At 35.4% G+C, this 11,200-nt stretch overlaps 1 protein-coding gene across 2 annotated transcripts in view; it reads left to right on the forward strand.

The window, feature by feature from the left end:
* The window catches only part of LOC127649768 (protein EFR3 homolog A-like), an 87,368-nt gene extending 78,688 nt beyond the window's left edge, over nucleotides 1-8,680 (forward strand). For both annotated transcript variants that reach the window (XM_052134999.1, XM_052134998.1), the window contains 5 exons: nucleotides 1,374-1,459; nucleotides 1,569-1,617; nucleotides 1,719-1,822; nucleotides 2,136-2,185; nucleotides 6,237-8,680. In XM_052134999.1, the coding sequence (XP_051990959.1) occupies nucleotides 1,374-1,459; nucleotides 1,569-1,617; nucleotides 1,719-1,822; nucleotides 2,136-2,185; nucleotides 6,237-6,342 (395 nt within the window). In that variant the 3' untranslated portion in view covers nucleotides 6,343-8,680. The remainder of the gene's footprint in view (nucleotides 1-1,373; nucleotides 1,460-1,568; nucleotides 1,618-1,718; nucleotides 1,823-2,135; nucleotides 2,186-6,236) is intronic.
* The last annotated feature ends 2,520 nt before the right edge of the window (nucleotides 8,681-11,200 follow it).

Genomic DNA, 11,200 nt, shown 5'->3' on the forward strand with positions numbered 1-11,200 from the left:
ATCTCAGTCGGTAAGCCATTTTTTCAGTATACGTATGTGATTAAACATTTGACACTATTGGAAAGGTTGAGGTAATTTGCTGAAAAAACATCATGTAACAATGTAAAAACAGCTCTCTAGAGTGCGAGCAAATGGGAGTGTGAATTACTGCATGTGAATATGGAAAATTATTTGGTGCTGCTGAATGTCTGACACCAACTTATTGTAAATAGTTCAAATTATGCAAGTAAACAATAACAATTTTACAAAAGTATATATGCAGCACAAAATATGCAATTTCAAGAAATTAAGTGATGGAATAGACTGAATTAAAAAAAAAATATGTTAAAATGTGACCCATTTAATGGAAAAACTAATGATAACATATCATTTGTAAAAAAATATATTTTCTAATTGTTCCTAGAAGATTCCTATATAAATAAGAATGTATTTTATATGTAAGCAAAATGGAAATGGTAACAGAAATGTATTGAAATGGACCGAGATCGGTTTTGAATCTAATCGAGAGCTTGTGAATCGAATCGATTCAGGGAATATGTATCAATACCCAGCCCTAGTCATAGACTATACAGTTGTGGCCAAAAATATTGGCACCCTTGGTAAATATGAGCAAAGAAGGCTGAGAAAAATATGTCTTTATTGTTATCTTTTTGATCTTTCATTCAAAATATTCACAAAATTCTATCCTTTTACAATTAAGACGTTTTTCACAGCCTTCTTTGCTCATATTTAACAAGAGTGCCAACATTTTTGGCCACAACTGCATGTTGTTATTAGGGCTGCCAGTCGATTTAAATGTTTAAATATTTAATCATGTAATTTTTGTAGTTAACACATTTAGCTCCAAGAAAGGGGGGAAAAGAAAAAGGGTAAAAAGGCTTATTCGTAACGCAATTATAATATAGCAAAACAAATAAATGAACATGCAAGGTGTGTATTTTATGAATTTGAGTATATAGTTGTTTTCTGAAACAACTAGTTTGTTCATCTTTGTGTGGTAAACATCACTTTAAAGTGAAAACTCTGATCTGACATCAGCACTCACTCTGAAACTCTCACTTTTACTTCTGAATTCTTTTTTTTTTTAACCTTAAGTTGCTGTGATTTCGGCCGGTGTTTGAGTGAAATTTCCTTCTTTTTGATTATAAATGCTGCTTTCATGCTGCTTTGCCCAAACATGACATCCATTAAATATGAGCAATCCATAAGATTATGCTGGTTTGCTTTGGGAAATTCAACTTCCCTTTTAAACAGAGCCAAATTCATCTCAGATATCACATATTCAGATATACGGTTTAGTTCAGCACAAATCTGCATGAGCTGAAATATGCACCAATCTTCAATCATTTAAATTGATGAACTTTGACCCACAGATGAAGACCGGCTGCCCCGTAGGAAGAGTTTTGTAGACACCATTTCTCTCCAAGTTGACATCCTTTCCAACATCTTACCTGATCAGGTACGTTTTACACAGATTACTTGATCAGCAACATACAAATGCATGTATGAATTGTTGATTATGAAGTATTAGGTCAAATAACATTAATTTGTGTGTTTTTATCAAATAGTCTGAACTTGCAGAGGAGATCACATTTGAGACTCTTAAGAAGGCCATTGGTACGTGTGGATTCTAATCGACCTCATTTGCATATTTAAGTGTGTGCGTGTGTTTGTGCATGTGTGTGTATTAGCGTCTGATGTCTCTCCATCTCTTTCAGATACCACTGGTCTGGAAGAGCAGGAGAGAGAGAAGAGACGGCAGGTGATGGAGAAGTTCCAGAAAGCTCCTTTTGAAGAGATTGCTGCCCACTGCGAGTCCAAGGTACAGCATGTTTGAGTTCTCTGTGCTGTTTTTGAGTATGTTTCGATGTACCAAAAAAAAAAACCTATCCAAATTCAGCTCATTATTAAAACCTATATTAAGGCTATACTTGCAAATCAACATGAGTTTACAAAATGATTGTGTTTTTCTCTGGTCTTGAAGCAATATTGATGTGAAATTTTGGTAATATGCAAATATGTTACATTAGTGTGTGTGTGTGTGTGTGTGTGTGTGTGTGTGTGTGTGTGTGTGTGTGTGTGTGTGTGTGTGTGTGTGTGTGTGTGTGTGTGTGTGTGTGTGTTCGTTCTCTCAGGCCAACATGCTGCATGATCGCTTGGCACAGATATTTGAACTCACCATTCGGTAAGTTTACTTTATTTGAGAGTGGCTCAGTGGCTTTTTATAACTTTATTTGAATACACTCTTTTTGTGCATATTAAGTTGATGAGTGTCAGACTTTAGTTATTTTTTTCATTAGGTATCCTAGTAATCGAAAAACATTCATGTAAACACCTCATTTGGAAAACATATTTAGATTGAGCTTTATCTTTGATAGATTTTAAATTAAGGACTAAACAATTTAGCTTTAAATCTTATGTAATCTGTTAAATAGAAGACAATTTGCCATGTATACCTTTGAATCCAACTGCTTTTACAGTTGGAATTAAAAAAAATCTAGATTGACCCAACTTGCATAAGTTTAATTTGCTGTCACAGAAAGGAAGGTTACGTTATTTTTCGGTGTTTAGGCTGCGTCCGAATTTGTGTACTGTCAAAGTATGTACTGCATTTGATGAAGAACTTACTCCTAGACCGAATGTTTTGTACATTCTTGGACATACTTCATTGGGGAATGTGCGCATTGTCCCTTGACCCGAATTTGATGTAGGAAAGGCACTGTCACCCATACCTTCGCACAGCGAAATCCTGGCTTGGATGGACATTTGAGCACATGTGAAACTGGCAAAAATATAATTGTCAAGCAGCCTCATTTTAGTGTTGCACTGTATACTCTGTGAGACTTAAAGGGATAGTACACTGAAAAATGAAAATTCTGTCATCATTTACTCACTTTAATGCCCTTTCAGATGTGTATGAATTTCTTCTGCAGAACACAAACAAATGAAAGTGGTAACCAGACCTTTCAAGGTCAAAATCACTTAAAGGCATCATAAAAGTAATCCATACGACACCAGTGGTTTAATATGTCTTCTGAAGCGCTGCAATCACTTTGGGTGAGAAACAGATTAGAGGTCGACCGATAGTGGGTTTTGCCGATACCGATAACTAAGGTGGGAAAAGAGGATGATAGCTGATTAATCGGCCGATAGTTTTTATAAATTATGTTATGAATGAAAACTTTCCACTCAATGTAAAATAGTGCTGAAAGTAAGTATACTTTCAATGGCAATACGGTATACGTTTCTCTCACACCGGTATCCAGTGGCCGAGCAAAAGCAAAAACTCAGGCATCATATTCATATAAGGTTGGCATTAATGGTTGATTTACTACTGATGATTAACTTATAAATTGACTTTGGAGCTCTAATGTTTATAACCTGACTGGAACATATTGGCACACCTCAACCCCGGAAAAACTCAACAGATCTGCACAATACTTAAGTCCCTTTTTTATTATTCAAAAAAAGCATATTAAGAGGAAAGATAAGCAGTTTCCATCCTTGACTTTGTTCCAAGCATTCGAACAGCTAATGTTAGCGTCCTCCACCTTGTCGGCGATAAGTTATAAACAAATTCATCATCAAACCACCTTTGGTTGTCTTAAATGACGGATTTACTGTACCATGATAATAATAATAACAACAACATGTATTGTATATACAGTTGAAATCAGAAATTTAAATAATAAAAGTAATTAAAAAAATGTTTTAACCACTCCATAGATTTCATATTAGCAAACTATAGTTTTGGCAAGTCGTTTAGGACATCTAATTTGTGCATGAAACAAGTAATTTTTCCTACAATTGTTTACAGGCAGCCTGTTTCAAGTTTTATTGACTATAGCACAATTCCAGTGGGTCAGTTTGCATTCACTAAGTTAACTGTGCAGCTCAAATAATTCAAGAAAATTATGTCAAGCCTTTAGACAGTCAGCCAGTTAGCTTCTGATAGGATGTACGGACTTGGAGGTGTAGATGTATTTTAAGGCCTACCTTCAAACTCAGTGCTTGACATCATGGGAAAATCAAAAGAAGTCAGCCAAGACCTCAGGAAAAAAAATTCTGCTTCATCCTTGGGAGCAATTTCCAAAAGCCCAAAGGTACCACGTTCATCTGTACAAACAATAGTGCACAAGTATAAATGCCATGGTACCATGCAGCCATTTTACCACTCAGGAAAAAGAGATGCATTCTGTCTCCTAGAGATGAATGTTGTTTGGTGCGAAAAGTGAAAATCAGTCCCAGAACACCAGCAAAGGACCTTGTAAAGATGCAGGAAACAGGTAGGCAAGTATCTATATCCACAGTAAAACAGGCCCATATCGGCATAACCTTAAAGGCTGCTCAGCAAGGAAGAAGCCACTGCTCCTAAACCGCCATAAAAAAGCCAGACTACAATTTACAAGTGCACATGGGAACAAAGATCTTACTTTTTGGAGAAATGTCCTCTGGTCTGATGAAACAAAAATTTAACTGTTTGGCCATAATGACTATTGTTATGTGTTGAGGGAAAAGGGTGAGGCTTGCAAGCCAAAGACCACCATCCCAACCTTGAAGCATGGGGTGGAAGCATCATGTTGTGGGGGTGCTCTGCTGCAGGAGGGATTGGTTCACTTCACAAAATATATGGCAGGAAAATTAGGTGGATATATTGAAGCAACATCTCAGGACATCAGCCAGGACGTTAAAGCTCGGTTGAAAATGGGTCTTCCAAATGTACAATGACCCCAAGCATACCTCCAAATTTGTTGCACGGTCAACAAAGGCAATGTATTGAGTGGCCATCACGAAGCCCTGACCTCAACTGTAAAAGCATGTGCGAGCAAGGAGGCCTATAAACCTGACTCAATTACACGATTTGTGTCTGGAGGAATGGGCCAAAATTCCAGCAACTTAATGTTAGAAGCTTGTGGACGGCTACCCAAAATGTTTGGCCCAAGTTAAACAATTTAAATGCAATACTACCAAATACTGACAAAGTGTATTTAAACTTCTGACCCACTGGGAATGTGATGTAAGAAATAAAAGCTGAAATAAATAATTCTCTCTACTATTATTCTGACATTTCACATTCTTAAAATAAAGTAGTGATCCTAACTGACCTAAAATCGGTAATGTTTTCTATGATTAAATGTCAGGAATAGTGAAAAACTGAGTTTAAATGTATTTGGCTAAGGTGTATGTAGATTTAAACTGTACCTTGGCTTTTCTCTGTCGATGTTTCAAACCTGCTTTTGATGCATCCGTCTCTATATAGCCTAATCACGTTGCAAAACAAACTCCACATGGAGTCACTGATTGTTTTTTAACCTCTAGAGGGTGCTGTTATATTGTTGAATCAAGGAGTTCAGACTGTAGATCTCTCTAGCATCGGCCGCAGAGAAATGAAACCAAAAATAACTATCAGAAACTATTAGAGTTTATATTTTCCGATAGCCGATAGATACAAAATCCAACTATCGGCCCTGATTAATCAGTAAATACAATACATTGGTCGACCTCTAAAACAGATCAATATTTCAATCCTTTTTACTATAAATCTACACTTTCACTTTTCTGAATGTGGAGATTTATAGTAAAAAAAAAAGGACTTTAATATTTTTCAGTCACACCTATCATATCACTTTTAAAGATGGATTTAATCACTGGAGTCATATGAATTACTTTCATGATGCATTTATGTGCTTGTATTCCGCCATGCGAAGGTATGTGTAACTGCACCTTAACAACAACCGCAAAGATAGTGTATTCTGGTTTTGTTAAGTGCAATTTAACCACAAGAAACCGCTTTTTTGGTATATATAGCTCTTACAGTTACTAAAGAGCCATATATTTATATTCAGCATTTTTTAATGTGATTTAGTGATTGAGGATTTGGAAACCCTACTCCATTGACATACTGCTTTCAGTATACTTCAAAATAGAGTAGGGAAGTATGCATATTCGGATGCAGCCTTAGACTATAGTAATTACAGACTGCTGAGCCATTCTCCGTTTACTTCTCTGACAGGAGTGCTAAAAGCCTCTTGTTGCTATGATAGCATTGACACTATGCCACTCTACGCAAGCTCAAAGCTTTTATTCGGAGTACATGTGATTCTCAGATTGAGTTTAGACATTTGGAATCTGCTTTTGGATTAAATTTATTTGGATTGATGAAAATCTGTGCATGTAAACATAGTAAGTGTGAGCTGAAGTTTGATTGGTCTTTCCTTCTGTTCATCTCTGTTCAGCCCACCCCCTAGCCCATCGGGCACAGTGACTGTGACATCAGGCCACACCCAGTACCAATCTGTGCCAGTCTACGAAATGAAGTTCCCTGACCTCTGCGTGTACTGAGCCACGACCTTTCACCTTTTGCTGTTTCACACAAACTAAATGTTGACATATAACCACTAAATTTTATCACACTTCGTAAGACCACATATGTGATCCTGTGACATTTAACTCACTTTAACCTTTGACATTTAACATCATTTTAATCTTCATTAGACTTAACCCACTAAATGTAAGCATCATGTATATTCACGATGAATCCCCTCACGTGTTTACACCTCCATTTTGTACCAATCAGCACACAGAGCTCTACAACCAGCTATCCAATCATACAGCAGATCTATAGTATCATGTGAATCTTCAGTGTGTGTGATTTTCAGTTTGATTCTTGCACTAAAAGGCAGCTCAAAGAATCAAACTGATGAGAGTCTTTTGAAATGCATTCTTTAGCTCCTTTAAATCTTGATTCATAGGAGTCATTTTGAAAAATTAAGGGAACTAAATGCCAGCATATCTATATGTCTATCTCTCTCTTCTCGTTCTCACTTCCTTTAGCACATTAAAGGAGTATTCTGGATTCAATACAAGTTATGCTCAATCGATAGCTTTTGTGGCATAATGTTGATTACCACAAAAACAATTGCAACTCGTCCCTCCTTTTCATTAAAAAAAAAAAGCTTTATAGCCAATAGTTATAGCCAATTTTTTAATTTCGTTAGCATGATGGTGTAATGATGATTTAAGTTTACAGCTTAAATAATACACACGTTTTAACAGAAGTGCTTTTATTCAATTAAAAGCTTCACATTTCTGCCTTTTTAAACCCTCTAAAAATTAGCCCCATTCACTTCCATTGTAAGTGGCTCATTGTAACTTTTTTTAATAGAGGGACAAGTCTAAATTAGTTTTTGTGGTAATCAACATTATGCCACGAATGCTAGCGATTTGAGCTTAATTTGTATTGAACCCAGAATATTCCTTTAAGCCATCATCAGCATAGAGATTTGAAAACATTTCTCACTTAAATGATTTTAGTGTACAGTAACTCACAGGTATCGTATAGCCTATTTTTGCTAAATATATATATACAGAATATATACTAGACTAAACAATTGCTAATAGTTGCAGAGTATTACATGTTAGTGTCACGTTCGAATGGCTTAGCCAATGTGTTTCACTGCAAACTTCTGTGGATTTACGCCTTTATTAATGTACAAATAGCCTTTAACTTTGATGTTGTGGATGTCCATGGGGCTTATTTTGCCACCAAGAGTTCTTAGTGATCACTTTGCTCTCCATTTTGCCTTCACTGTATAGAGAATCCAAAACATCTGCTTTTTATCACCAAAGAGCTCCGCATAAGCCCTTCCTTTATGGCCACACATGGCTGCCAATCAGAAATGTATTTCTCATAGAGGATGTGAATACTGCAGTAATACCTGTGAGAGATATTTACTTGGACTTTTTAGCTCCGATATCAGTTTTTTTTTTTTGGATGTGGAGCAAAATATTCTCGAGGTCAATTCTGAAATGATCTGCATTCATCAACCAGCTGCTTTTGTATAGAGCCACAAGTGTGTTGTGGGAATGTTTTTTGTTATCAGATTTTGTTCATCTACCTAATGACAAAAATGTGTGTAATGCTGAATTTTACATTTATTTGTGACTGTTAGAAGCTGAAATACATTGCTGGAATTGTTTTACATTCATCTGAGCTTCCTGTGGTGAGAGCAGTGATCAATTCAAGTTTTGTTTAGCTGTTAGAAATGTGTACGCATTACGGTTTTGGACATTTTTGGTTCAGGGCATTTGCTTTCGTAAGAATGGCTTGCTGTTTTTATGAATGTACTTGTTAGGTTGATGTGACAGGTGTGAATTCTCCAGGTATATGGTACATTTATTGATTGTTTAAGGATGATGTCATGACGATGCGATGTGGAATGTTTCAATGTTCTGGCGGTTTGTGAACAGAGTTTGCACTGTACAGAAAGTAAAGAATGTAAAGAAGAAAGGTCAAAATACATAGGTTGCTCGATTGCTCCTTCCAAATAATCAGAATGATCAATTTCCTGTCTAATTGCCATACAATCTGAGTAGAAGAAAGCAATATGGCAGGTTGTAAGGTGTCAGGGCCAATTAAAGAGATAATTCCCCCAAAAATGTATATTTTGTCATCATTTACTCGCATTCAAACCAGTATGACTTTTTTCAGAACACAAATGGCAATGGCAGGCAGAATGTTAAAGCATCTCATTTGCTCACCCTCATGCCATCCCAGATGCATACGACTTCCTTTCTTCTGCAGAACACAAATTAAGATTTTTAGAAGAATATCTCAGCTCTGTAGATCCATACAATGCAAATGAGTGGTGTCCAGAACTTTGAATCTTCAAAAAATCAAATGATGGCAGAATAGGAGTAATCCATAAGACTCAAGTGATTAAATCCATATCTTCAGAACTGATATGATAGGTGTGGGTGAGAAACAGATCAATATTTAAGTCCTTTATTTCTGTAAATCTTCACGTTCACGATCTTCTTTTGTTTTTTGGCGATTTGCATTCTTCATGCATACCGCCACCTACTGGTCGGGATTGGTCAAAGGTGGAGATTTATAGAAAAAATTAAAAGGATTAAATATTGATCTGTTTCTCACCCACATCTATCATATCGGTTCTGAAGATATGGATTTAACCACTGGCATTTTATGGATTACCTTTATGCTGCCTTTATGTGATTTTTGAATATTCAAAGTTCTGGCCAGCATTCACTTGCATTGTATGGACCTACAGAGCTGAGATATTCTAATAATTTTGTTTGTGTTCAACAGAAGAACGTCACACACCTGGGATGACTTGAGGGTGAGTAAATGATGAGAGAATTAAAATTTTTGGGTGAACTGTTTTCATTGATAACAATCAGGTTTCAAGCAAAGTGAGGGCGAGTAAATAATGACAGAATTTTCTTTGGAAATGATATTTAAGACGAGGGAATGGGAATTTCTAGAGAATGATTTCAGTGAGAAAATATTGGTGGACAAAAATACTTGACCTTCGGCCGTTGGGCATTTCATTAGAGTTTGCTTGGTGACAATAAGCGTTAAAAACTATTTTTCATGCTGTGATGAATCAGATTTATAATGTGTGTAGAATCTAATTTCTAGATTAATGCAATATATTTTTGGTGGAATATGAAATAGAAATGTGATGTTTCATGATATGAGACATCTCAGACACATCATCTGTAATGCACCTTTAGAGATTAATGTGTGTGTGTGTCAAACTCAAGTCAAACTATTTTGCATGCAGGTATTGTCTTTTTGTTACAATAATAAAACAGTGAAGGGAATTCAGTCTTGCTGTAACTAGTAATCTCATTTATATTGTAATTCATCGATTTTAATGTAATTCATATTTCATGTTCATCCTTGGAATTTTGCGGTACATTACTGTCTTTGTTTATTGCAGGGTTTGTCTGAAAAAAATGTATCTTTAGTTGAGTTCTGTTATATCTGTAACTTAACTTTTTATTTTTTTTGTATGTGGGAGAAACAAAAAAATTGTTGAGTTTGCGTTTTGGATTGGCAGTGATATGTCGATACGGGACTGTAGTTTTTGAAGTCTTCCATGTGAATATAGTTCTGATGCATATGGCCACATGCAACATGGTAGATTCTAAATGTTTATAATGGTATGTGTAAAACAAACCACTGAAGTGGTAAAATAATATGAAATCTCATACAGTAGGTGTTGTTTATCCATATCCAGGTTCGCTCTCTGAAAGTGTCTGCCATGCTAATGTGCAATGAGATTTTATGTATGAGATAATAGAAAAGATAAAATCTTAATAAAGATTTTGTATTTAACTATTCACTGCCTCTGTTGTCTTTCTGCAGTATTTCTTGAGACATTGTTGATGACAATTGAACACATTGTTTGTTTGTTTTTGTTTTTTTCTTTAAATTTTCATTACTGTAGTGTGATGGAGATTTTTATATATTACATTAGGCTACTCAGGATGGGTCACACAAAGAAAAAAAAAATCTGTCATCATTTACTTATCCTCACGTTGTTCCAAACCCATTATTTCCTCCGTGGAACACAAAAGATGTTAGGCTCAGTCACCATTCACTTACATTCATTTTTTTCGTTTTCTTCATTCAATAAAAGCTATTTATTCTGCCTAATATTTTTTCATGTTCCACATAGGAAAGAAAGTAATATAGGCTTAGAACAACATGAGGATGTGTAAACAATAACAGAATTTTCATTTTGGGGTGAATTTATCTTTGAAATGGGAAATGACCAAAGTCGGATACCAACTTTGTAGATTTAACCCTCTTAACGTGTTATGTTTGTTTGTGCCAACACCTGTTTTGTTCCTGGTCAAAAATGACCGGGCGTCCCACTTAGATTGTTAATAAATCCCTCATATTGCATGTATTATCCCAAGATATTGCATTAGGTATTTTTGTAAAATTCTTTTTTTAGTAATTATGATGTGTTTTGTACTTCTTTTTTTAACAGTTAATTTTCTTTTTCTTTCTTTTTTTTTTATTGATGGAAGGATTAATTGAACTGAGCTTTTGTGGGGCGGGGGAGTCCCTGCATAAAAAAAACATTATTATGTAATAAAGGTGTCACTTTAAAGCTTAGAATCTGTATTTTACTTTGCAATTACAAATTTGTTATCACAACAAATATTTTACGAGTTGGTAAAAACATACAAAACATGAGACAGCCATGTGTTTTATCATGGAAAGGTCCAACTAGTAAAATGCAATGAGAATATTTGTTTCACTCAAACTGCAGTGAGGATTAATGTTTGAATTCCCACTGACACGCATATAAAATAAACAGGAGTGTCTTTTTGTCTTGTTTTTCCTTATTACTTTATGAAACAGACATATAACATAGACAAT

Source organism: Xyrauchen texanus, chromosome 9 (assembly GCF_025860055.1).
Source record: "Xyrauchen texanus isolate HMW12.3.18 chromosome 9, RBS_HiC_50CHRs, whole genome shotgun sequence".
Lineage (NCBI taxonomy): Eukaryota > Metazoa > Chordata > Actinopteri > Cypriniformes > Catostomidae > Xyrauchen > Xyrauchen texanus.